The 27,989-nt window shown below is 38.2% G+C and overlaps 1 protein-coding gene across 2 annotated transcripts; it reads right to left on the bottom strand.

Annotated features, from left to right (window-relative positions):
- LOC131444053 (uncharacterized) lies at window positions 1-27,987 on the bottom strand. 2 transcript variants are annotated; one of them, XM_058614176.1, is made up of 46 exons: window positions 27,883-27,987; window positions 27,729-27,777; window positions 27,025-27,177; window positions 26,770-26,934; window positions 25,857-26,009; window positions 22,217-22,381; window positions 21,961-22,113; window positions 21,723-21,866; window positions 21,459-21,629; window positions 20,301-20,321; window positions 20,050-20,202; window positions 19,488-19,658; window positions 19,302-19,346; window positions 19,073-19,213; window positions 18,699-18,869; window positions 18,184-18,228; window positions 17,955-18,095; window positions 17,573-17,743; window positions 17,060-17,104; window positions 16,832-16,972; window positions 16,457-16,627; window positions 15,938-15,982; window positions 15,709-15,849; window positions 15,338-15,508; window positions 15,152-15,196; window positions 14,923-15,063; window positions 14,558-14,722; window positions 14,449-14,484; window positions 14,261-14,326; window positions 12,953-13,006; window positions 10,284-10,349; window positions 8,958-8,978; window positions 7,478-8,827; window positions 7,134-7,240; window positions 6,991-7,049; window positions 6,759-6,898; window positions 6,463-6,675; window positions 5,144-5,353; window positions 4,916-5,065; window positions 4,658-4,836; window positions 3,975-4,139; window positions 2,490-3,893; window positions 2,338-2,379; window positions 1,703-1,762; window positions 1,538-1,604; window positions 1-1,445 (listed from the first exon to the last, which is right to left on the bottom strand). In XM_058614176.1, the coding sequence occupies exons 1-46, from the start codon at window positions 27,985-27,987 to the stop codon at window positions 1,369-1,371; spliced, it is 7,848 nt and encodes a 2,615-aa protein (XP_058470159.1). In that variant the 3' UTR covers window positions 1-1,368. The 2 variants fall into 2 exon arrangements, with proteins under 2 accessions (XP_058470159.1, XP_058470160.1); XM_058614177.1 differs by lacking the exon at window positions 10,284-10,349.
- Window positions 27,988-27,989: the final 2 nt, after the last annotated feature.

Here is a 27,989-nt window from a genome sequence, read left to right as displayed (position 1 = left end):
GAAAAATATATTTATATAATAAAATATAATACATCTGCATTAAATCTGACACACTCTATACAACACAACACACACAATTAACAAGGATGAAAGTTATGAGATTTTTGTAACTTATTTAAGTACATTGGCGGTCTCTGACTGGGCGTAAGGGATGTGATCGGTGCTGCACTTTTTGGTTTTGGCAGCTTCTGTCTCATCCATCTTTATATACAGTCTTTGAGTGCAGCAAAGATGTCAAAGTTTCCAGAGATGTTGTTAAGCTGACCACACATTATCAGTTACAGACCACAGTTTGCAAGACGACTTAAAATCTGAGCCATTTAACAAAAATATAATGTATTGGGCATAAGTGCAAGGGGCTTGTTAAGAGCAACCAAAACATTTTTCAATCAGTTTACATGCATAACTGAAGGACTTATTACCAGATGAACCTCATATAAACACATTTTAGATGTTTCCTGCGGATGAAAGTTAGCACATGTATTAGGTTTTTTGTTGTACATTTTATTTATATATATCTTTTTTTTGGCTGATTCTCGCTTCCTTTTTCAAGATCATGTCTGTTCATGATGCAAAATGATGAACAATGGTTTATTATTTGACTAAATACTTTTTGAATAAAATGTGCAATTGTTAAGGAGCACGGAATAAATCTGGGTCATTAGTGCACTTTGTGAAATTCTAGCTACTTTTTACTTGAGGAGTCAAGGTTCTGTAGGTAGAATTGGAGGCACTGAGGTTGCAAATGGAAATCATCTAAATACACCCCGAATGTTGAAGGTCAAACTATGGTGGCCCTCAGTTAACATTAATACATCTATAAATCCACTTTGAAAGCTAGAACAACAGGGACCTGCCCCCATATCAGGCTCATTCTAAGTAACAACTACTCATAGTTTCAGACATAATTATAATTAATATTATAATATAATCATAATTGCATTCCTTTTCTTTCAATAGATCCCCCAATTACTACATACTGTACCTTCAATTTATGTAAGCTGACTTATTCAGTAATTATTAGCTATTTACTAACTGCCAAATGCTTCCAATCCTGCAATTTCCATGTAAACTACTCTGGCTCTCATGCGTTTGTGGTATTTAACATAAATAATAGCAGGATTACACACAACCCACAGCAGTTGTCAAGTGTTTAACAAAAATAATTCTAATAATAATTCACAGTTTCATTTATGACATTTTCACTAAACATTTGTTTATATATCACTTTCATTACTGAGATTTTCATTCAAACATCTTTATACACAACTATCTAAGCTTTGATGATATCATGAACATAAGCCAGTTTCTGATTGTTTCTACAGTGGTACTGACAATGTTCACATCCGACAGATGTTTTGAATCATTTCATGTGTTCATACTGACGAAGGACTCTGATGCACCACTGGTGTTTGAGTTTGCAGCTTGTGAAACATGGTAGATATCTGGAAAATGAAAGAAAAAGTCAATAAAAAAACATTTGTTCATGTAAAAAGAAAGAAGATGCACAAAGTGAAAGAAAAAAAAAACCACATACATCGTCTTCCTAATAGTCGACCTATCACACTTGATCCACTTGATGAGTTAACACCAGCACTTGTGCTCTGTGGAAACAAATAATATGTAAATGAATGGCATTTACTGGCAATAATGTCATGTGTTAGTAGTTATTATATATTATTTATGTATATAAATCACTTACTCTTGTTGTATTTGAGCCACTTCCTGCTCTGGGTATCTTTCTTGCAAGAATAGAACGTATCTAAAGACACAAACAGATTTAGCATGGTCAAAAAGGAATATTATTAGCATTCAACCAGTGTGTAATAAGCAAATATATATATACATATATATATATATATATATATATATATATATATATATATATATATATATATATACGTATGTATTGCACAGTATGTGACGTCAAACTGTTTTATAGGATGATATCAAGCCTCTTTTTTTGGTAGCAACACAAGACCCCGTATATAAATATGCACGTTCAAATTTGTTAATCACGATATTGAGATTCTCTGAAAAGCTCCAAAATCAGGATGTCCTGTGTTACATTTAAAAGCAGTAACAGACTGAGTAAAAGCAGCTTAACAGTGGCACAAACTAATTTTGTTCTGCATGGAATCTCATGTCAACAGTGGAGAGAGACAGTGTCCACAAAAACGCTAGTAATTACGACTTGATGTTTGTTCAGCATAGGCATAATTAATAAGCTTAATTTTGACCAGCAGCAATTTTATCTATTTTCTCACCGATTGCAATGTTGATGAGAGGACACAGACGGCACACATACAGATTACTATTCCTAAAAAATCAACGTACCTTTGAATCAAGTAGTGTCCCAAATACTAAAATGAAGAAACCCTGAGGAAGAACAGACATCGCAAAGTCAACAAATCAGTCATCGCAATTAATGATTGAAAAGTATTTTAGAATACAAAAATACCGTTTTATATTTCAGTGGGTGAAAATACCTGCAACGAATTGAAGAACGCAAAGGCAATGTGGATTCCTTCATTTGTTGACGATACCATCGTTCCAACTCCCAAAGACCATGTCAGTCCAAATAATGGAGTCAAAATGATTACACATCTTGCGATGACCACCAGTGTATGCTTTTCATCTGCGGGGGCATTTTCTCCAATACTTCTTCTTAACATTTTGATCAAGACAACAATTACAATCAAAATATTGATGAAAACAATGGTCAAGGCTGGTATCACCAAGGCCAGGAGAGCCTTTGTCTCGGACCAGTTCAGCCAACAGGCTTCATCTTTCCTGATGTATCCTTCTCCTGGTGCTGTGACGGCAACAGTTACCACAGATATAATCAAAGGGCAGCCGTAGCCCACACAGAAACCAATGGCCAACATGGCTGACTTTGACATGTACGAAAAGACCATAACTGTCCGGTAAAAAAGCAGAAGGCCTGACACAAGCATCCAGAAAAACAGAGCAAGGTAGAAAAAGTGCATGAAAAATGTTGCCGCGCTACATGGTCCGATTGGAATTACGTAGTCCTCCCCTGGGTTCTCAAGGGGATTATTAGCTATAGAGGCTCCGATGATGAAACAGATATCCGCAATCAACAGAGACAGGGCAGTGTTAATGATGGAAACGTGCCGCATGAAGGCGGTGCTGTTTCTGGTAAGAGCTTTCCAAACACATCCCTCAATAACCAGACATATAAGCAAGCTTGCCAACGATATCCCAACTCCAACATAAGTTATTATATCTAAGGCTGCTCTCAGTGATGGAGGGATGTCTGTTGCCATGAGAATTGAGAAGGAGGTGAGGTGGTTACAGCTGCAGGTCACTATGTTGTCTATGTCAGAAACAAATGTGCACCCGTTGTCATCCCAAGCTCCAAGTGAATCAAAGAGAGTAAAGTTCCAGAAGACACACTGTGGGTTTAGTGTCAAGGAGCTGTTCAGCTTGTTGTAGCTCAGGAGGACATTGTCAGTTCTACTGGCATTTATTTTGACAAGCACCACTGCGGCATTGACGGCATTGTCACTTGAAGTATCATTGCTGGTGGCATTGAACAGGTTGGTATCCCAGGTGGAGTTCCGTGGTGGCATAACATTATTAAGAGTAGACAGAACGATGGTGGTAATGAAGACGTTGCTCATACCGACATTTGAAATGTTCAGGAAGATGCTGGAGTTCAGGTCTGCTGTGAAGTTGTCATTAAAGGTGGTTCGGTTGAGCAGGATCCTTGAAGTCTCCAGAGCAAACTCCCCAACCAAGCTATTGGAGAGACTCTCCAGAATGCTCAACAACTGTGAGCTGGCATTCCTCGTTTCGTTTGCATTCAGAACAAGCCAGGACTCTTTTGTTTCTTCACCAATGATGACATCAACACTTTCTAGAATATTCTGCAGATCAGAAAGAGTAAAGCATAAAACGTTCATCAAAAGGTCAAAAAACTTTACTTAAAACATATCAGTTTTACTTACCAGCATGGTTGTTTCACTGACAGTTTCAGCCGTGTTTGCAACATTGGTTAAAATATTAACAACAGCTGCTATGGTTTCAGTTGAATTTGTAATTTCCGATTCTTCCTTCTGCATGGTTCTACTGAGATTAGCTACAAATTCTGGAACTTCCGCCACAATCAAATCCTGAAAGATAAAGAAAGAGGCAAACAAAATTTATCCCAGGTTTTCTTGAAATACAAATATACAGTGCATGATGTCGTGTACATTCTCATTTAGCCAGGTCATAGTATCCCACAAATCGTTAGGTCAGTAGCAACGTGACTGGTAGATATCTTGAAGACATCTCATCTCTCAAGAAGAGGCTTCTACATTGCTGAACATTTGTGGCAAAATGTCACCACAGCTGGATGTGTGTGCAGTGTGTGATGTAATCTTATAATTGTTAATGCCATGATATACTTTAAATAAATATGCCTCTGTACTCAACCAAAAAGCTTTGTTGGTACTGCAAAACATTTCACAACAAAAGCAAAAAGCAAAATTAACAGATTCATTGAACGACATCAATTGATAAGGCATCTACACTAAATGGCCAATTCATAGGTTCCACATCTGTCAGGGGTCTGCTATGGTCGATGTGACATAAATGTCATCTTCCACTCATGTCTGCAATAGACCCTGCAACAGAGTAGCTCACGAACCTCTGAATCAATTAATAACTCGACGATTTCCACAATTATGCAGGTGTCCTCCTCAAGTTTCCATTTTCCTGTGTCCTGACATATCGCAGTCTTGCTTCCAGTTTGACCTTCCTCACATTCTATGGTGGATCTGTCACCTACTCGCCCAGTGCCATACTGCTCATTGTTACAGGTGACATCTTGGAGAGTCAAATAGTCAAATTAGTGACTACAGTGTACAACAGTGAAAGAAGAGTGTAGTTAGAGTTTAAATGTTACCTTGTATGAAAATGATCATGGTCATGGTCATTCTATAACTTGAAGGGTTATCTACCCTACACACAAAGGTTTTCTTGACATTGGACCCACTGCACGTTTCTATTTTGAAATTGTGTTTGATGCAGTTGGATTCTCCTTCATCAACAGGAACTGAAAAATTAACCGTTATCGTTAATGAGACAAACTTCACAAGCATGGGTAGAACGAGTCTTCAACGTCACATCATACCTGAAATTAATTGGCCTCCATCTTGAAACCACTTGACTCTGTAGGGACGCTGCACGCAGCATTTAAGCGGCTGTATTAATCCGACATTACATTTAACATTGAGTTCCTGCTGTAGTCTCACAATTGGAGCATCTTTGATATTGTCTGTTGAGACAAATCCTTCTTGGAGGAAAGTCATTGTTCCTTTGCTCAGAATGCAACTGTAAAAACCTATTATCAAGAGACAAGTGAATTCATGAAGAGGAAAAAGAAAATATTAGCATGTATTTTGATAGCGATTCATGTAACAGTCAAGAGCATTAGCCTAGCATATCCATTATGGTAATTTGCTGCATTTACAGGGATAATGTACTAATACAAGGCCATGAGTACTGGTGGTATCTTAGGGTGTTTTCACACCCAATAGTCTGTTTTTTGTGATGTAAATTTGATACATCATTAATTTTTTGATTCATGTTAACAGAGGCAAATCTAGTTATGCACTGTGATTTGTGGACCAAGGTGATCAGAGTAGCACTCTGCTATTGGTCAGATATGTAGAATGAACGTTAATGTTCATCTGGCCTGCTGCTCTGGTGATGAGCAGCGTGATGAAGGCCAGCAGGAGGCCGATGGGTGGGCATGGTGGAGTGGCTACAGCCTCAGTGAGGAGAGGAGAGAACCGGAAGAAGAACTATTGAAAAGCCACAACAGAGTCAGAGGATATATGGCATTAAAAATGGTGTCAACTCAAATATTGGAGTGCCACAAAACCTTTTCTTGGTGCTTTGGAGTGATGATGCTCAGCTCAATGTGCTTGTTTGTTGGGACCTGCTAGGCTCTCCCACTGGTTCTCTCTTCTCCTCACTTGCTGATGTGGATGAGAATACTGAGACTGTAGCTGTTAATACTATGCTTGAAAGGTGTGGATAGAGTTCACATCATTTATGAATCACTCCAGAGTTCACTTGCAAGTGATCTGAGACCATCTCTTTCGAGCAAACAACATTTTAGTCATTTGGTCCAGTGGCGTAAGTATCAGTGGTGCAACCGGTATATATTTACCAAAAATATTTGCACCGGGGCCTATCACCATGATGTGACATACGCTACTGGTTTGAGCCACATCAGCAATCTCAGACCACAGTCACACTGACCCATGTGGTCGGAGGTAAAAGCACCAGAGTTCGATTTAACCACACTAAACCCGGCTGGTGTGAACACACCCTTAGACAAAAAATAATCAGTTTAATCTCATGTCATATTATACATATCATAACCTAGTTTTTGTTCACAGCTGTACAGTGATTTCTTATAATCAAACAATTTTGCTGACTTACCGCTATCAGCACGGATGACATTGGTAATTTCAAGCATGGACATGCTACCAGATGTAGTTATTTTAAACCGTCCACCATTGTTAATATTCCTTCCTTTGAATTTCCACACAGCACTTCTAATTTCTCCAAGATCAAAATTGAGGGGAGGCTCACACTTCAAGGAAATGCTGCTACCAGTGTAGGTAATGGCTGGAATGCTGAATGAGGTTGAACCTTTGTATAAAGCAAAATTGAACAACCAGGGATTCAGTCAAGTGAAATAAAAGATGTTACAATACTAGCCTTCCATAACTTACTTTTGAAAAATGCAGAAATGGAGCCAGTGACAGGAGCAATGGAGCTCATTGCATCTGGGAGTTTTTGGTTTTCTGCTGATAATTTATCATAGTTGACTTGTGTTGTCACCACAACAAAGTCTGTGATCACACTTCCTTCTCTGTAGGAACAAGAATCCAAAATTAAGATGTGTCATGTGTCAAGATAACTACTTCAAAAATAGTTGTTCACAGCAGAAATGCCATACTGTACCTGAAACGCCTCACAAAACTAGTAAGATATCCTGGGATTTGGTCAAAATTCCCATTTAACTGTGGGGAAGGTATGATTACAGATAACATAAATACAAGTAAACATACAAGGTAAATTGAGTATGGTTTCTACAGTTCACTTACCACTGAATCAATTCTTGATTTTAAATTCTTGTACTCGGTAGTTGTTGGATCACTCAATTCTGATGAATATTCCATGTCTAATCTCATTGACATTTCCACCTCAAATCCTGAGAAAAAAATATAAAAGATAAACAGATAAGATATGCACATTTTCCCTTCTATATAAAGCATGAAAGCATTAAGTCCAAAAGATCTTATATCCTTTAAAATAACTGTTTCTACAGCTTTGACTTATCAAGTGGCTAGTGAAATTTAACAACCTATTGAATACATACTCAATCAATACATTTAAAGAAAACATAATGTAACAAATTGTGCGAGATTTTTTCTCTGTAAAACATTACCTGTGGGTGGTAAAGTGCTTTCCGGAGTGGTAGGAGTCGTAGTAGTGGTTGGAGGTGTAGTAGTTGTGGTGGGAGTAGTGGTTGTAGTGGTTGGTGTAGTAGTTGTTGTGGGAGTAGTGGTCGTAGTAGTGGTTGGAGGTGTAGTAGTTGTGGTGGGAGTAGTGGTTGTAGTGGTTGGTGTAGTAGTTGTTGTGGGAGTAGTGGTCGTAGTGGTTGGTGTAGTAGTTGTTGTGGGAGTAGTGGTAGTAGTGGTTGGTGTAGTAGTTGTTGTGGGAGTAGTGGTCGTAGTGGTTGGTGTAGTAGTTGTTGTGGGAGTAGTGGTAGTAGTGGTTGGTGTAGTAGTTGTTGTGGGAGTAGTGGTAGTAGTGGTTGGTGTAGTAGTTGTTGTGGGAGTAGTGGTCGTAGTGGTTGGTGTAGTAGTTGTTGTGGGAGTAGTGGGAGTAGTGGTTGGTGTAGTAGTTGTTGTGGGAGTAGTGGGAGTAGTGGTAGTAGTGGTTGGTGTAGTAGTTGTTGTGGGAGTAGTGGTCGTAGTGGTTGGTGTAGTAGTTGTTGTGGGAGTAGTGGTCGTAGTGGTTGGTGTAGTAGTTGTGGTGGGAGTAGTGGTAGAAGTGGTTGGAGGTGTAGTAGTTGTGGTGGGAGTAGTGGTTGGTGTAGTAGTTGTTGTGGGAGTCGTGGTTGGTGTAGTAGTTGTGGTGGTAGTAGTGGTAGGTGTAGTTGTTGTGGTGGGAGTAGTGGTCGTAGTGGTTGGAGGTGTAGTAGTTGTTGTGGTAGTAGTGGTTGGAGTTGTAGTAGTTGTTGTGGGAGTAGTGGTAGTAGTGGTTGGAGGTGTAGTAGTTGTTGTGGTGGTGGGAGTTGTGGTAGTAGTGGTTGGAGGTGTAGTAGTTGTTGTAGCAGGAGTAGTAGTGGATGTGGTAGGGGTAGTAGTGCTAACTGATGTAGAAGGAATTGTGGTATTAGTTGTTGTGGTGGGAGTAGTGGTATTAGTTGTTGTGGTGGGGGTAGTAGCGCTAGTTGTGCTAACTGATGTAGAAGAAGTTATGGTAGTAGTGGTATTAATTGTTGTGGTGGGAGTAGTGGTATCAGTTGTGGTGGGAGTACTGGTACTAGTTATTGTGGTGGGGGTAGTAGTGCTGGTTGTGCTAACTTGTGTAGGAGGAATTATGATAGTACTGGTACTAGTTGTTGTGGTGGGAGTAGTGGTATCAGTTGTGGTGGGAGTAGTGGGATTAGTTGTTGTAGTGGGGGATGTAGGGCTAGTTGTGCCTACTGGTGTAGTGGTGGTTGTACTAGTATTAGTAGTTGTGGTGGGGGAAGTGGTACTAAATGTATCATTTGTAACAGGCGACGAATCTGGAAATCAAACACAATGATTTAAACCATGCAAAGTGTAACCAGTATTTAATAATGACAAAGAAAAGTTCAAAGCTGCTCAAACGCAGATGATTTACTATAATGTTTATGTTATTTTCAGGAAACGTACTTGTTATAACTGTTGTTGAATCTGAAAAACAAAGCACAACCAACCAATCAATCAATAAAGTATAAAAAGTAATAAATATGTTAGTATTAGTAATTATCATCCAGTGGTTTTAAATTAAAATTAATGTAATTGGATTGTAAATGATAAAAATGTAAGTAAAGCAAGGTATAAAACACTTATATAACTTATCTCAAAATTAGAAACTGCTGTTGTATTTCACATATATAACCACATTATTTTTTTCATTTTAAAAAAGAGAAGTGATGGGAGCTTATGTTAAAGAACTGACTTCTTGTTCTTGGTGTTGCAGCTGTTGTAGAATTTACAAAAAATAGTTATACAAATGTGTAAATGATGACATTTGAAAACATTTGCATCATTCATCATTCAGTGGCTTTGTTAGAGTTGTTATGAATGTATGAGAAAGTGCAAAAAAATCATTGCCTATAGCAGTGGTTCCCAAACTGGCCCCCCTTTGGAGGAAGACATTTCCCGGGGGCCCCGCGACATTTTTGCTTTAGCAATACAAATAACCTCAATATTGCTTTGTGAGAAAGCAATTTTCAAATATAAATATGAAATGTGTAATTATAACTATAATAAATACATTTGGATAACAAAGAATACTTTACAAATATCAATCATTTGCTGTGCAATTCATTTTTTTGTTTTAACAATACAAATGCCAATGTTTTGAGACACAACACACAGAGAGGTCTTTGGTGGAACTTTCTGGTCTTGGGTTTTGGTCGTCGTCGTGAATCATTGTTCCGTTCGGCTAACGTTGGCTTGTTGTTAGTTGCACAGTTTTCTTTTTGCCCCTCAGAAACTTCTCTATTATCCAAACCTTGTCACCAGTGTAGGTTTTGTTGTGGTACATCACTTAAATGAGTCCAGCTTACAGCGAGACAAAGTTCCGCCTGCAAAACTTTAGTTAGGACTCGCGTCCCCCCTGGAGAGTCTCCACGCCCCCGCAGGTGGGCCCGCCCCCAGTTTAAAAAAGGCTGGCTTATAGTTACAGTTGAACAATTTATGTGTGACTTTATGTGTACAATAGTTATGGATGCACAAGCACATTTTCACAGTGTTCATTGTCAAAATGAGCTTTCTTTTTAAACCCTTGTTAAAATTGTTGGTAGTAAAATTGATGTGTTGTCATTAAATAATTTCACACTGTTACCTATTGATTACTACCATAGTTAACATTTATTTGTTGTCTTACTTGTTACAGATGACATTGCTGTAGTGTTTGTTGAAGCAGCTGTTGTCAAGTCTGAAAATGTAACTATTTTACTACCATATTTCAACTCTAACATGCCGTCTTACTTGTTACTGGTGCTGCTGGTGTTGTTGAAACAACAGTCGTGTTCACCCCTGTTGAGGTTGTCAAGTCTAAAAGGATGATATCGTTATGTTTTAACCTTTAAAGTGGAAATTCCGCTCATGAAGTTTAGTGTTACAAATGTAAGCAGGTCAAGTACAAATGTGTTATTGTATTATGCACATCCACATGTGCGCAATCTACACACAAACCTGGGTGTTTACAGAAACAACCATTTTTTTCTTCTTCGTTACATAACAATGTGCACACCAGAGGGGTATTCCAGAAAGCAGGTTCAACACACTCTGAGTCTATCCCTGAACTCTGAGTTGACTTACTCTGAGTCGGGAAACTCTGAGTATCCGGTTCCAGAACAGCTGATCTGAGTTATTCAATCAACTCTGAGTATGTTAACCTCGAGGTACGCGCGTGCACAACCACTATAAAAAGCCATCATCAATGGAGCCCCGATACCACGAGTCACCATGACAACCGAGAAAAAAAAAAGATCAACTTATTTCACAACTTATTAAGGAGTTGGAGATCCTTTTGCTGGCCTACGGAGAATATGAGCACATATTTCGCCGCGAATGCAACACAGCTGCAGCAGCGAAGGAGAGAGAGACCGCATGGGAGAAAATTGCTGCCGAGTCAACGCGTAAGTTTGAATGTACTATTCCATTGACGTAACATTAAACCGTAAGATCGTAGCATAGCCTATAGTTATGAATATAAGTAGGAATGAAATCTGAGTTTTTCATTTAGGTGCAATCCAACAGGAGAAAGGAGGACTTAGAAGCAGCTCAAAATGAAACATAAAGACATCATTCAAAAAGGTAAGGCATATTTTGCGAGACTATGATTGCACCTCACTTTGATTTATTTTTTTATTTTTAATTGACTTAGGCTATTAAACGTAACGTAAATATTAATTCAGATTGCAAACATTGAGTTCTGCTCAGCCAACAGAAAGAAGGCAGAGGCCCGAAAAACGGGTGGAGGGCCACCTCCACCACCTCTGTCAGGGGCTGAGGAGCTGGCTCTCAGCCAATACAGGGGTCGCCCTGTGGCTGAAGGCATCCCCGGGGGAGGCTCATCTGAGCCTGTCACCCCCCAGGACACAAGTGCCTACATCAGATGCAAGTATACACTTATGTCTTTTTTTTAAATAAAACTTATACATATATATATATATATATATATATATATATATATATATATACATATACATATATATATATATATATATATATATATATATATATATATATATATATATATATATATATATATATAAAAGTTTTATTTAAAAAATATATATATATATATATATATATATATATATATATATATATATATATGAGGAGGAGGAGACGCTGTCTGCTGCCACAGGGAGAGATCCGGAGGGGCCTACTGAAGTGTGTCTTAATATTATGTATAGCTACTGGCACTGCTCTACCCATTCATATTCATATTCATATTCATTTACATTCTTGAGTGGAATTTGGAGTTTGACATGTACACTGAAGTGATGAGCATAGATAATGGACAAACTAGCACATTCTTGTCCTTCAACAGAACATGGTTGGGCAGCACCAAGAGGAGGGTCCATCAAATTCTAGAGCACAGCTTGACACAGTGAGATTTTCGGTCAATACCATGTTAAATCTGTATGTAGAACTGCAGGAATTAAATTAAACGTCCATATGTTTCCGAGTTGCCGGTAAAAGAGTTGTACAGGGTGCACCTAATGAAAACCATTCAAAAAACCGAGAAAGAAATGGTGTACCTGGACCGGCAAATCAGAAAAACAGACTTGTAAATTCTATTACTTGAACGCCAGTTGAGGTGGGGGCATTGTCATGGTGAAACAGGTGAATATGTGAAATATGTTAATAGTTGGAACTATATTACAAATCCTGACTGTTGCTTTTGTACTTTTAGAGAATAAAGAAGAACCAAATCACATGTGAATTTGTCTTTTATTTTTAATCAAAACGTCTAATCTGGGTCAGAAGATTCTCTCACGACGTAATGCATTTCTAATAAATACGGCTTCGATGTCGATTGGATTTCTAATGAATGGGCAATCCATGTCTAACTGCTTTCTTCGTGTGGGAGAAGACAGACCCAGAGTTTAAGTTACCTCTCTTTCTGGAACGGATAACTCAGAGTTTCCCTCATCTCAGGGTTAACAAACTCAGAGTTCTCACATAACCCGCTTTCTGGAATACCCCTCAGGTCATTTTCACAGAGGTTTTCATTTACTCACATAAACCCACGTAAATACACCACAGAGCACTATCATGACCAAGCCACACCTATAGGTGGCAGTGTAAAGGGAATCATAGAGCCATAATCAGTTTTAATAACCATTGTTTTTCACTTTCCAAGTCCAGCCACTTACCCAACAGCCTATTTGCAGTTACAAATGTGTGTATAATTTGTTATTAGTAATTTGACACTACCATTTAAAACATGTAGAACGTCCCACAAACAATGGAAAACTGCCCAAAGTAACACATTTCATTCTTCTGAATGTCCTGAGTCAGACATTAGTTTCTGCTCAGCCACCATAGTGGTTACTTTTAATCCAAATGTAAGAATACTCACAACAAACAATAAAGATTTACTGAAAACTTTATAGGTATACAAGCATTTTTCAAAGACTTACTGGTAACTGCAGTTGATGGTACAGATGTGGGTGTGGTACTGCCGGGTGTGGAATCTGGAATGTAAGGAACTCATATTTCAGTGCTGAATTATTTACAGAAAGAGAGAGAAGGTCGTGACAAGACAATGCTAAAATCACACTTTTGATTTTGAACGGAATAATAAGCCTGAAAATGTGACCTATAAACATGTCCATATAAGGAGTTGCGTACTTTTACCTTTAAAAAAAAAAAAGGAAATGTTAATTCAGTCAATTATTTCTCCCCTTTAATAAAAAACAAGTGGTATTGTATTTTATACTGTTGGAAAGCCTGATAATTCATCTTTACAACGAGGTACAATTTGTAAGGATTGTGCATTCGTGAAATTAACATTTAATTAGCGCCACCCACTTGTGATTACATCACTCACAAATAACTGTTTAAAGAAGGTCTAAATGGAAAAATCTCGATTGAGGCCAGTGAGATAGATGCACTTCACCAGCTACCATGTCAGCCACCTGGGTTGTTTTGTTTGTTTCATTTGCCTTAGCAACAACAACAGTCTGAGTAGACACCATGCTGGTAACATGACAGCAGGGGGCAGGAGAGGCTAATACAGCGTTTTTATTGGTGCTAGTGTGACATCGAATGGCACTGAAAGTTGCATGCACAACCTGGAATTCAAACTGAAACCATGTACTGTATATAAAAGTAGACATATTCTTCCAGTTGCAAAACAAAACATAATATTTTTTGGGTCCCCAAAGAAATTTGCAGAATTGTCCTCAAACTTTTAGTCAACATTTCTGGCCATTTAAGTTTGTTATTAATTAATAAATTAATGAATTAATGAATTAATTGATTAATTAACCAAACATCTCTTGGAAATGATTTGTTTACGAATTCAAATTCTGATCTTTGGTTTTACGGATATGGCTGTAAATGATGTGCTACATGATTTAGGTCGCGATAGTATTTTTCAAAAGTGGGTCACCATATAAGAAGTTTGGGACCACTGTATTAGATGATACCAGCTGTCAATCACACATCTACTGTGCTATTTTTCTCTAAATGAGAACATAATCTACAAAATTAACATCATGTGCTAGTGGAAAAGAACTGAAACTAGCGATTGAGACCATTAACTGCACAGGACAACATTTACTGTTGTTATAAATCCAATTTCCTATATACTTCCAACCAAACAGAGTTCTTTTTGCAACTCCCTGGTGGATAACTGCGAGAGCCAATAGACCGTGTCTATATTTATATACATTCTAAAGTTGAAATATCACGGCATACACGATATATTTGATTTGAATAAATACCAGTTATGGTTGGTGATGTTGGTGTTGGCGTTCCTGTGGTGTTTTGTGTTGTTACAGCAGTGGTGGCTGTTACAGAAACAAAGAAGTCATGAAAATCAGTCGTGACAGACACACTGTAGTTTGAATTATGTAATAGAAGCTCAGTGAATCAGAGTGATTATGGTCAAGTGAGGGAAGAAGTTTCCTACCGTTTGGAGGAGTTGGTGATGGACAAGTCAAGACATCTGTTGGAGAATAGTAGGAAAATAAATAACGCTGACATTTAAGAGGTGTGCTCAAGAGAACTCCAGCATTTACCTGTCAGTGGCTGACAGTACTGTCCATCAGGAGGAAGACCATAGATGCAGCCACACGTGTCAGAAGTGATGTTGTCACAGGATCCATACGTTAAACACCGGTCACATGACCAGCGATACTGATCCTCACATCTGCACTGGTAACCACCGCTGTCTGGAGAACAAACTGAGCACAGAAAAAGAGAAATATTATATCAAAAATATGTATGTTTATCACATTTCTAAGACATAATGTGAAAAAAACAATGCATTTCAGATACAGTAAGACGATATTGGACAAATATTAGATTTATAATGAGATTTTATAACAATATTATACTTTTCCAAATCGATCACCCAGTGGGGGAACATGTGAGTGTAGTTTACCTGTAGTAATGTTGACGTCAGAGACTTGGATGTTGCTGTTAATGATGAGCGGATAGCTGATGTTCCTCAGTCGCTCTATCACTGTAACATCTGTGGTGTTCAGCTCAATGAACAGAAGATATTCATGGACAACTGGAGAAGCTGCAGAGGAGACAAACTGAATCATGTCTGATCTGAAGTGTGATATTTCATGTGATGTTTCTGAGCCGTATCGCCTTCTCGGTCTTACTTGTTGGTGATGGAGCGGGTGTTGTGACGGGACAAGACGTAAAGTCTGTGAGGAACGACAGAGAAAAGTGGAAACTGTGAGTGAGTTCAAATGCAAACAGAAGCAAATCTGTATTTATACTTAAGATAATCCACATACAATAAATAATCCTCAAAATATTTCAGTATTTTTATCTCAGTTGCTTACTGTATTGGTCAACATGCTGACAGTACTGTCCATCAGGAGGAAGAGCATCGATGCAGCCACACGTGTCAGAAGTGATGTTGTCACAGGATCCATACATTAAACACTGGTCACATGACCAACGATACTGATCCTCACATCTGCACTGGTAACCACCGCTGTCTGGAGAACAAACTGAGGACAGAAAAAGAGAAATATTATATCATAAATATGTATGTTTATCACATTTCCAAAACATAATGTAGAAAAAAAATCAAGATAAGACAAGATACAGTAATACTATATTGGACAAATATTAGATTTATAATGAGATTTTTTAACAATATTATACTTTTCCAGATCACCCAGTGGAGGAACATGTGAGTGTAGTTTACCTGTAGTAATGTTGATGTCAGAGACTTGGATGTTGCTGTTAATGATGAGCGGGTAGCTGATGTTCCTCAGTCGCTCCATCACTGTAACATCTGTGGTGTTCAGCTCAATGAACAGAAGATATTCATGGACAACTGGTGAAGCTGCAGAGGAGATAAACTGAATCATGTCTGATCTGTGATCATGTGATGTTTCCGAGCAGAGTGATCAGTAGGAGTGAAAAGGTCTTACTTGTTGGTGATGGAGCGGGTGTTGTGACGGGACAAGACGTAAAGTCTGTGAGGAACGACAGAGAAAAGAAGCAACTGAGTGAATTCAAAAAAAGGCGGTTGCAACTTTACTTTGACAAGACTATGATATTTCCAATTATACTGAACTGGAATTAAAATAATCTTTTTTTTTTTTTAAAGAACTGTAGCCACTACGACGGAGTATTAGGGCCACAATGACAATGTCTGTTATTTAATACTTAATAATTAAAGGAGTGTGGACAACTTGTATATGAGGAAAAGACATTGAAATGTAATTATGAGGTGTGAACAACAGATGGCAGCATTTCCAAAAGTTTATTTGTGACTGATATGACCTGCTCAAAAGCATTATAAATGTTGACATTTTTAAGGAGGTAAATCTTTCAATTCTGATTCACTTTCAGCTGCAAAAAAACAATAAATGTCACGTAAAACAGCTTAGATTAAAAAAAAAAAAAAAAAGTATTGTTAACTGGTCATCAAACAGTAATAATCTTACTGTATTGGTCAACATGCTGACAGTACTGTCCATCAGGAGGAAGAGCATCGATGCAGCCACACGTGTCAGAAGTGATGTTGTCACAGGATCCATACATTAAACACTGGTCACATGACCAACGATACTGATCCTCACATCTGCACTGGTAACCACCGCTGTCTGGAGAACAAACTGAGGACAGAAAAAGAGAAATATTATATCATAAATATGTATGTTTATCACATTTCCAAGACATAATGTAGAAAAAAAATCAAGATAAGACAAGATACAGTAATACTATATTGGACAAATATTAGATTTATAATGAGATTTTATAACAATATTATACTTTTCCAAATAGATCACCCAGTGGGGGAACATGTGAGTGTAGTTTACCTGTAGTAATGTTGATGTCAGAGACTTGGATGTTGCTGTTAATGATGAGCGGGTAGCTGATGTTCCTCAGTCGCTCTATCACTGTAACATCTGTGGTGTTCAGCTCAATGAACAGAAGATATTCATGGACAACTGGAGAAGCTGCAGAGGAGACAAACTGAATCATGTCTGATCTGTGATCATGTGATGTTTCCGAGCAGAGTGATCAGTAAGAGTGAAAGGTCTTACTTGTTGGTGATGGAGCGGGTGTTGTGACGGGACAAGACGTAAAGTCTGTGAGGAACGACAGAGAAAAGAAGCAACTGAGTGAATTCAAAAAAAGGCTGTTGCAACTTTACTTTGACAAGACTATGATATTTCCAATTATACTGAACTGGAATTAAAATAATCTTGTTTTTCTTTATAGAACTGTAGACACTACGATGGAGTATTAGAGCAACAATGACAATGTCCGTTATTTGATACTTAATAATTGAAGGAGTGTGGATAACTTGTATATGAGGAAAAGACATTGAAATGTAATTATGAGGTGTGAACAACAGATGGCAGCATTTCCAAAAGTTTATTTGTGACTGATATGACTTGCTCAAAAGCATTATAAATGTTGACATTTTAAACAGGTAAATCTTTCAATTCTGATTCACTTTCAGCTGCAAAAAACAATAAATGTCACATAAAACAGCTTTGATTACAAAAAAAAAAAGTATTTGTTAACTGGTCATCTAACAGTAATAATCTTACTGTATTGGTCAACATGCTGACAGTACTGTCCATCAGGAGGAAGACCATCGATGCAGCCACACGTGTCAGAAGTGATGTTGTCACAGGATCCATACGTTAAACACTGGTCACATGACCAACGATACTGATCCTCACATCTGCACTGGTAACCACCGCTGTCTGGAGAACAAACTGAGGACAGAAAAAAGAAAAAGAAAAAGTCATAAATGTATATATGTATCACATTTTGCACACATCACTGAAAATGACGAATACCCAAAGAATTTGAATAAAAATTTGATTTTAGGAAAACAATACAGTCCTTTGCACTAAAATATTGGAAACACAGCTATGGATTTAATGTAAAGCACCTTTACAAAAACAGCACTTATGTGTAGTTTACCTGTAGTAATGTTGATGTCAGAGACTTGGATGTTGCTGTTAATGATGAGCGGGTAGCTGATGTTCCTCAGTCGCTCTATCACTGTAACATCTGTGGTGTTCAGCTCAATGAACAGAAGATATTCATGGACAATTGGAGAAGCTGCAGAGGAGACAAACTGAATCATGTCTGATCTGTGATCATGTGATGTTTCTGAGCAGAGTGATCAGTAAGAGTGAAAAGGTCTTACTTGTTGGTGATGGAGCGGGTGTTGTGACGGGACAAGACGTAAAGTCTGTGAGGAACGAGAGAGAAAAGAAGCAACTGAGTGAATTCAAAAAAAGGCAGTCGCAACTTTACTTTGACAAGACTATGATATTTCCAATTATACTGAACTGGAATTAAAATAATCTTTTTTTTTTTTTAAAGAACTGTAGCCACTAGGACGGAGTATTAGGGCCACAATGACAATGTCTGTTATTTGATACTTAATAATTGAAGGAGTGTGGACAACTTGTATATGAGGAAAAGTCATTGAAATGTAATTATGAGGTGTGAACAACAGATGGCAGCATTTCCAAAAGTTTATTTGTGACTGATATGACCTGCTCAAAAGCATTATAAATGTGGACATTTTAAACAGGTAAATCTTTCAATTCTGATTCACTTTCAGCTGCAAAAAAACAATAAATGTCACATAAAACAGCTTTGATTACAAAAAAAAAAAGTATTTGTTAACTGGTCATCTAACAGTAATAATCTTACTGTATTGGTCAACATGCTGACAGTACTGTCCATCAGGAGGAAGACCATCGATGCAGCCACACGTGTCAGAAGTGATGTTGTCACAGGATCCATACGTTAAACACTGGTCACATGACCAGCGATACTGATCCTCACATCTGCACTGGTAACCACCGCTGTCTGGAGAACAAACTGAGGACAGAAAAAGAGAAATATTATATGATAAATATGTATGTTTATCACATTTACAAGACATAACGTACAAAAAAATCAAGATAAGACAAGATACAGTAATACTATATTGGACAAATATTAAATTTATAATGAGATTTTATAACAATATTATACTTTTCCAAATACATCACCCAGTGGGGGAACATGTGAGTGTAGTTTACCTGTAGTAATGTTGATGTCAGAGACTTGGATGATGCTGTTAATGATGAGCGGGTAGCTGATGTTCCTCAGTCGCTCTATCACTGTAACATCTGTGGTGTTCAGCTCAATGAACAGAAGATATTCATGGACAACTGGAGAAGCTGCAGAGGAGACAAACTGAATCATGTCTGATCTGAAGTGTGATATTTCATGTGATGTTTCTGAGCCGTGTCGCCTTCTCGGTCTTACTTGTTGGTGATGGAGCGGGTGTTGTGACGGGACAAGACGTAAAGTCTGTGAGGAACGAGAGAGAAAAGTGGAAACTGTGAGTGAGTTCAAATGCAAACAGAAGCAAATCTGTATTTATACTTAAGATAATCCACATACAATAAATAATCCTCAAAATATTTCAGTATTTTTATCTCAGTTGCTTACTGTATTGGTCAACATGCTGACAGTACTGTCCATCAGGAGGAAGACCTTCGATGCAGCCACACGTGTCAGAAGTGATGTTGTCACAGGGTCCATACGTTAAACACTGGTCACATGACCAACGATACTGATCCTCACATCTGCACTGGTAACCACCGCTGTCTGGAGAACAAACTGAGGACAGAAAGACAATCCTTTGGAAGAAAGTGTTTCTAGACTCACAGTTAAAAAAAAAACAAATTAGTCATAAATCAATGTATTTATCACATTTTTAAGACTTTACACTAAACGCGCTGTAAATTAGATCATATCTCTATCACGGAACTGACCACATTTAAAGATTTTCATTGTTTAAACAGTGTTTCTGGACTTTCTGGAAACCTATAAATCATCATCATCATTTCCTATACATACCAAACATATTTGCTGGGATTCAAATTAAAAAGACTCCTCCACATTCGCTAAATCACAACATGACAGATGAAGATACGTAACAAAATGTAACGATCAGTTTGTTTTGATATTCAGAGGAAGACAAAAACATACGTGCACGCTTTATTCTTACCTGTGGAAATGTTGATGCTATATATCTGTATGCTGTTACTGATGTAGATGGGATAAGTGATGTTGCTCAGAATGGCCCTCAGCGTGTTCAACACGCCAGCATCTGGGATGTGTAACTCAAAAGAAATGATGGTTTCATAAACAAGTGGAGGAGCTGCACAAGCAGAGAGAGAGAGAGACAACATGGTTCAGTGGTGGAACATGATGTTTAACATGATTCATTTAACTTCGGCGACATCTGCTCCACTTTACCTGTTGTTGTCGAAGGACACGCTGTAAGTTGTGTAGAGGGAAACAAAGATTTGTTAGAGATCGTGTTTATGGACACACACATGAGGTAAAACATCACACGACACTTTCAACATTAAAAACAACAGTTAGACTGGGTTGGGATCTAAAGATTGGTCATGTGATTATATTTATGTCATCAAATAAAGTTGCAGATTTTTTTTTTCCAGGCTTTTAATTAAGATTTATTAAATAATACATGCATAAAGTGAAGTTCTGATGGAATAGACATACACAATGCTGTTTAACCTATTTAAAATAATATTAGAAAAAGCAGGTGCGTCTCTGGCGACCCAGAAACCGAGAGATAAAGTCTTATTTGCTAACTTACTTTTCTGCAAACCACAACAATGTTGTATTTGTACCTCACGTGAAGAAAAATACATGATAAAATGTCCATTTCCTCTTTTTTTTCATACAGATCACATCAGAAATTGCAAAATGAGGATTAGCAGATTCATTTGTGATCAGTGTGTTTTTATGACTCTTACAGCATTACTCAGAATAAATCTTTTTTTATTCAGTGCATTTCAAACAACTGTAAAAGTCAAACTAGGGGTAATGAGTTAAGAGCAACTGGTGAAGACAACAAAAAACGAAAATAATGGTATTAATAATTAGGGATAAAACGGTGGTTAAAAATAGTCTAAATGTTGCAGTATGACAGTAAAAGTTACAGTTACATAAGACATAATAGCCATAAAATATGCACATAGTATTCAAAATAATTAAATAAAACCCAGAATGATAAAATATCAAAATATTACATTTTCAGCACTCACACAATAAAACAGGCCAGGGAGATTCAGTTAAAACATCAATAGCCAGATTTGCGAAACACCGAAGTTTATTTAAAAATCATTCTTTCAGACCACTTTTTTCAGATTCAACTGTTTTGTACATTATTCCAAAGCTGATGGAGCTGCAGGGTGAAATGTCTTTTTGTCCCAATTCAGTGCAAACCTCTGGGACATTTAATAAAACTAGGTCCTGCAGGTGTCGGGTCATAATTTCCACCACTTTTGAGAATAATGTAGAATAAAAAAGGAGGCAATAAACCCAGGATTATATTTTGGATTGGGTTGCGATAGTTTTGGCTAAGTGTGTAAGCTTTGTACTCACTTTGATTGTGCATCAGTTGACAGTAATGTCCATCCGTGGGAAAAGCTCTGACACATCTGCAGGTGTTTGTGTCCCTGTCACATGGTTCGTATGCGGCACATGTGTCGCAAGGCCAGAGGTAGTCGTCCTCACAGCTGCACTGGAAACCGTCGCCGCCATCGTAACTGCAAACTTTTAAAAAACACACGTTTTTGTCGTGTTTTTTTAATCCAACACAGAAACCTATCATGCTTTTTTAATAGTTTATAAAAGATTTGCTCTTACCTGTAGTCAAATTGGCATCAGAGATGTTTATCTGGGAGCTGATTTGAACCGGGAAGCTCATATTCTGCAGGGCGTTTCTCACCTGATCTGCATCTGTAGTGTTCACCTCGATGAAAATCTGGTATTCATATGTGATTGGAGGCACTGTGGGGAAAAAAAACATACTCATAAATCATGGGTTGAAATAATGTTATTTTTCTATTAAATGGACAGACAATTAGATTGTGGTTGTTCTTACCAATAAATATGATGTCAATTTGTGTGATGTTAATCATGTCGTTTACTTCAACAGGGAAACTCATGCTCTCCAAAGCGTCCCTCAATTGCTCCATCGCTTCGATATCGTTGACTCCGATTTCCACCTGAACTATGTATTCATACAGCTGCACGACTTCAAAGTACACAAGAAAATGGTGCCTTAAGTGAACGACTGTGGGTTTTTTTTTATAAAACAGTGAAACGTTAAAGTTCCTCGTTAGTAAAGTCTCGTTCACCTGTCTTCGGCTGGCAGTACTGTCCACTGGCGGGAAGACTGTTGATGCATCCACACGTGGCATTGACGGACCCATCGCAGGCTCCATAGGTAACACAGTTGTTAAAGGACCAAACATACTGATCCTCACATATGCACTGGAAGTTGCTGCCATTTGGGTAACACACTTAAAAAAGAGCAAAACACAAACAAACAAAACAATAAATAAGAATATATAATGACAATGTATATAACACTGTCAAAATTAGGGGTGGCGACCTCCTCCTACATTCAATACAATACTCAGTATATTTGCGATCAATATAATTATGTATATGTGTATATATATATATATATATATATATATATATATATATATACATACATACAGTAAGCTTGTTTACAGTTATCCACGTTATAATTTACATACTTTTACATTTGTTTCTGTTTTTGACATTAAATTTAATTTATTTAACATTTTAAATTTGCTTGAAAAATATGTTTTATTATGAAGTTTACACTATTCCATATTAAAACAAACACTTTTACTTCATTACTCATCATTATAAATATCTTTACTGCGATATCACGATGAAACAGGTTATTTTCCCCCGATGCTCATTGGCTCCCAGGTCATTTGACTTTGACACCCCTGCTTGTGAAGGAAATGGTATTTTATGGCATCATGAGCAAGACACAAGAATCAAGAAGAACAATGCCGAACTGTAGATCAGTTCTTAACGGACGTACTATTTTGTAGTGGAAAACCAACCTAAACCATGCTGTGCCGTGCTGAGGTGAGTCGAGGCAAGCCTCACCTTTTCCATAGGTGGAAAAGAGGCTGAAGAGTACAACAAACAAACAGGAGTCAACCCCTGTCCACTCACTCTATACACTACCCCTGCGTCTGCACATACAAACGGTGTGTCGCCACATGATGGGCTGTCAAAAAACCAGTTAGTGCGGAGAGAGTGAGTAACCTGTTCAGCTCTTAAAAACAAGCAAGTCAGCATCAGGAATCCTAGCAGGAAGTGTAACAGGAGAACGAGGAGGAAACAATGCCCAGTTGCTGTGTTCTGTCTTTCAAAATTGTCAAGTATTCTCACGCAAATGCTTTTCTCATGCTGATTTCACAAAGTTGCGGAAAACTCATTATGGTGCTATTATGATGCTGGAGAGACATTGCTTATTCTGTTCATTGCATAAACTGAATTGTACTTGAGGGGGAACATGTGATATAGATATTTAAATGTTAATATTCAACTTTTAACAAGGATTATATATATATATATATATATATATATATATATATATATATATATATATATAAGACCAGATACCAAGATAATGCTAGGACAAAACAACTGGTGTGTGTGCAAAGTTATCAATTCTTAAAATCAGCTTAATGAAGAAAAGAAATACTCATTTTAACTTGTTAGAAGCATAACAATCAGATTCTTTCTTTAGTGTAAGAGTAAAACATTGTAAAGAGCAGTGGTTACTTTGATAAGTGCTATGTTTGCTCTGAATTCAGTCCTTCCTTCACTTCTTGTGAAAAAAAGAAAACGGAAGTACAGAAAATAAATCATGGTCTTTTGTCTCCAGCTATAGATAAGGGGGCAGGGGAAGTCCCTGGGCATAAGGAAGAATTTGAAATATTCACTGTGACAGCTGTATTCACTGACATGAACTGAACATAGCAGCTGAAATAACAGGTTTAAGATTTCACACACTCTCACCCATTGTTAGCAAAGTTTGCGTTCATTTGAAGTGACTTAAAACAGTGTGTGCAGTTTAGTTTAGAGTTACCATGTAAGATGCTAGAACAGTCCTCCTTCCTGGTTTGGCCATAACAGGAGATCAAGGGTTAAGCCCGCTGAAAAACAGTGGGTGCTAAGCCTTTTTTTTTTCTTTAGTTTTTAGTAGTTTTTGTAGTTTTTTTTTTTTTTTTTTCGGGCAACCCATTGCCTAGTGGAAAGGGAACTTGGAAGGTTGCCAGCTTGAATCCTGACAGATCAAGGGCTGGGGCACCTCTGACAAAGGAACCCAAATGCCATTGCTCCCCATTGATTGGTTAAATTGGATAATCCCTAGTGCCAGCCCCAAGCCTGGGATACATGTGAACATAATGAACTTTGGTGCAAATCAACATCAAAAACATGCCTTTTTTCATGTGAGTCACATCAACATTTTGCAAAATTACAACGTTCTCCAGAGAGTGACATGTAGGCCAAGAAGCAGATCACTTTGTGAGCAGGTTGACACCAAATATTGCTCATTATGTGATGTGTTTTTTATGGTTTTTACAGTGTTCTGTGGACATGATGGTGTGTTTTAACCCTGAAGAGCATCAACCTTTTCAAAACAACTCCCACAGCTGTCCATACAAGGGCAATTAGTTAAGAGCAACTGGTGAACAACTACAAAATAAAAACAAATAGCAGGGTACACACGCAGTCAGCCTTAATTTAGTGACTTTTGTGCCACTGTGCCCACACTTAATCACATTCATATTGAGGAAAAGCCACAAAGAGACAAAACAACCATTCACTCACTTATGTCCAATTTACCTCTGCAGGTTTATGGACAGGTTTATGGACAACCGTGCTAACAACTACAAGACAATGACATTTTGGCAAGGAAGCCGTGCTGTCCAAATCCATATATACCACGGAATATGTCAGGCAACTTTTTGGCTCCAACTAAAGACTGTTCTTCATTATAAATCAGTGTTGGGTAACAGATTTGGATTAGATCATCTCTCCTAAGCCAACACCGTGAGCCAAACTCTTTGGAGTCAGGAATATGTTTTCCAATCTCCTGCAGTTTACCTACCTCGCTGGTTCTCTGACCTTTGACCTTCCCCTATATAATTTCCCTACCACAGCTCATGTATTATAAGATGATGGATAGCTTTTGTTGGGGAATTACCAGATCACAAAAGATCCCAAGAGGCAGCAAGAGTGGATCCCTCCATATCAGATAGAACGCAGGACACAACAGAATCCAACGCTAAGTAACTATAATGTCTTGTCCTGACGTTCTCCACAGTAAGATGATAGAACATTTATCAGAAAGTTGTCAGAATACTGCAGGTCTGGAATAATGTTCTATACTAGTGTCACAATGGCCAGATATATTCAATCTGTCATGTTCTGAAAAACTGGTACTTGATACTAGCATTGATCATTTTTTTAGTAGCTTTTCCTCCCACCATGGTGGTGTCACATGACGTCTAGAGCTCTATAAAAGAAGTTGTTTGTGCTCGCGGTTGCATTAATTAACTGTTATCTGTCATTGTCATGAGCAACTGCATGTGTAATGCTACAAACTGACCCCTGATTTTATTCTCAATGCAATTTTTAAGTGAAGTATTCTGAGATATAATTGTACAAATGTTGTGAAATGAACCTAAAACAAGAAAACTGTGGGCATGGTGACATTGACTTGACTTCTTCCAGATAACTAAACTTAAAATGACACAATAGACACTTTTGTCCTGCAGTGATGCCACCAGATGTTTGGACAGAGGTGTTCCTCTCTGAAACTATAAAACCTCAAACACCACAAAGCTCATGCACATTTTTACATGTACAGGAAATCTGGAAGTGATGCACCTGATTCACAAAATTAGTTCAGACCATTGGGCGCTCCATTCTTACCCGTGGTGATGTCGATGTTCGTGACGTTCACAGCGGGACCCAGGGTGAGGAAAAAGCTGCCGTTGCTCAGGAGGCTCCTGAGATGGTCCACTGCATCAACATCCGTCACACTCAGCTCCAGCTCCACCTCATACTCGTTGAGATCTAGCAGTTCTGCAGATAAAGTACAACATGATCCAGTATTCTTTTTTTTTGTTTGTTTCATACCATTGTAGGCACTTTAGAAAAGAGCACACGTGAATAATCCACATATCAATGGCAGAGTCCCTTTTAAGCCTGCGCCAGAGGATAATCCGGCCCCTCTAACAATCGTGGGTGCCTTCGGATTTAAGGCTGGTTTGGGTTAACAGACGCCATTTTAAGAGTCTTCCTGATTTCGAATAGTTTTATATTTACGACTGATGACTGTGATTGGCGGCGTGAGCAGAACCTTGCAATAACCAATGAGAACAAATTGAGCTGTAAAAGGACGTTGCATACTTATGTTTAGACCTGTAACTTATACAAGCCAAGTTGATTCCTTCTTCTCAGCCACGGCTGCGTCCACAGTTTATTGCGTTTCTCAGGACAAAACTTTGTACACACACACACAACAGCTATTAACTGAAGAAGCAGTGGTCCTGCGTCTCGACTTTTCTCAGGATTAAAACATTGAACATCAGTGACAAAGTTTATTGTGCCTCTCGTCTCACATGTTTTTAAAATCAAGTACGGTTTGAAAATCCACTAACCCTGAGGGATAGGCTCACACTGTCCTGACAACTTGAAATATCCAGAGCCATTGTTTATTTAATCAGTATAATCATATGAAGACAAGCTTGTGAAAACACTACCTACCAAGGTATAAGGAAGTTCAGAATTACTAAAGTACTAAGTAAGAGTAGCCAAGCATGTTAGGTTGTGATCTAATTACCTGATATTGGCTGACAGGGCCGGCTGTCAGCAGGAATGTCATTGATGCAGTTACAGATGCTGCTCCATGTGTGATCGCAGGCTCCATATGTAACACAGGTGCTGTACGACCACGCAAAGCCTTCCTCACATCTGCACTGGAAGCCGGAGCCGTTTGAGGAACACACTGTCATGAGAAGACGTTCTGATCAACAACCGTGACTCCTGGCAAAAATGTTTACCACAAGATTTTGTCGGCCGAGGATTTGCCGCTCACCTGTTGTGATGCCGATGTCCGAGATTTCCGTGCTGTTATCAACGCGTATAGGGAGACTAGTGGCGTTCAAGGCAGCGCGGACCTGCTCAAGTGCTTCTGCATCAGAGATGTTGACTGCAATGTCAACAACGTAAGTCCACTGGTCTGGAAGCACTGTAGGGAAAGAAGAGAGAGTTGAGGTGCTGAAAGACTCAAACTACCTCTGCAGACATTTAGCTAAGCTCATAAAGTTGGTTTAGTTATTAAAAATGTAATGGGAGTGAGGGCGGCCTATTTCATAGCTTGAGGCAGTGATCTGTTGGAATTCCAGAGAAATCTACGTCTGTAAAACATGTAAAAAAAAATTACAAAAACACAACATTTCGGGAAGCAAAGCATTCCAATAAGTGCAGGAATAAGAGGAGTGAAATTCTGTTATTTAATCCTAAAGGGATTTAAAGGGATAGTTCAGGGTTGTTGTTTTTTTGAGTGTGGTTATGTCAGGTAATGACTTTTCTGTCTCAAGGTATTGAGAAAAAAAGGCTGTCAGTGGGAACAAACGACTTTCCTCATAAAATATATAACATTTGCCTCTTTAATTTGCGTGTAGGAGGGTCTCCTTGCAGAAAAGGCTCTCTAACGGTGTGCTTTAAATGGTCTATGAGATGTCAACTGTTTTATCTAATATATATTTTCAAAAAGAAACTACTTTAGATTGGACTGACCATTTCTTCTTTGTCTGACGAGAGGTAGAAAATGTTCCTCTTCAAGTTCCTGAAGTACCAAATAAAAAAAAGGGGGGACATCAGATTGAAGTTACGGCTTTGTGTTATTCAAGTCCCACATTTGATTGAAGTTGTGTAAATAGAAAAGACTTACCGGTGATGAAACCAGACATGGAAATGTGATGCAGTCCCATGCTTTAAATACAACAAGTGTCACGAGAAGGGCAAAGAGGCTCAAGCCATTCTTCAATATTGCCATTC

This window comes from Solea solea, chromosome 17 (genome assembly GCF_958295425.1).
Source record: "Solea solea chromosome 17, fSolSol10.1, whole genome shotgun sequence".
Lineage (NCBI taxonomy): Eukaryota > Metazoa > Chordata > Actinopteri > Pleuronectiformes > Soleidae > Solea > Solea solea.
This window is presented reverse-complemented; position numbering and strand designations above follow the sequence as displayed.

Excerpts from the sequence above, each read along its gene's own strand:
- LOC131444053 (XM_058614176.1), bottom strand. The coding sequence starts at position 27,987 with ATGGCAATATTGAAGAATGGCTTGAGCCTCTTTGCCCTTCTCGTGACA. Across the intron at positions 15,509-15,708 it reads TGACATCAACATTACTACAG|TTTGTTCTCCAGACAGCGGT; the intron begins GTAAACTACACT and ends TTCTGTCCTCAG. Across the intron at positions 7,050-7,133 it reads AATCAAGAATTGATTCAGTG|TTAAATGGGAATTTTGACCA; the intron begins GTAAGTGAACTG and ends CCTTCCCCACAG.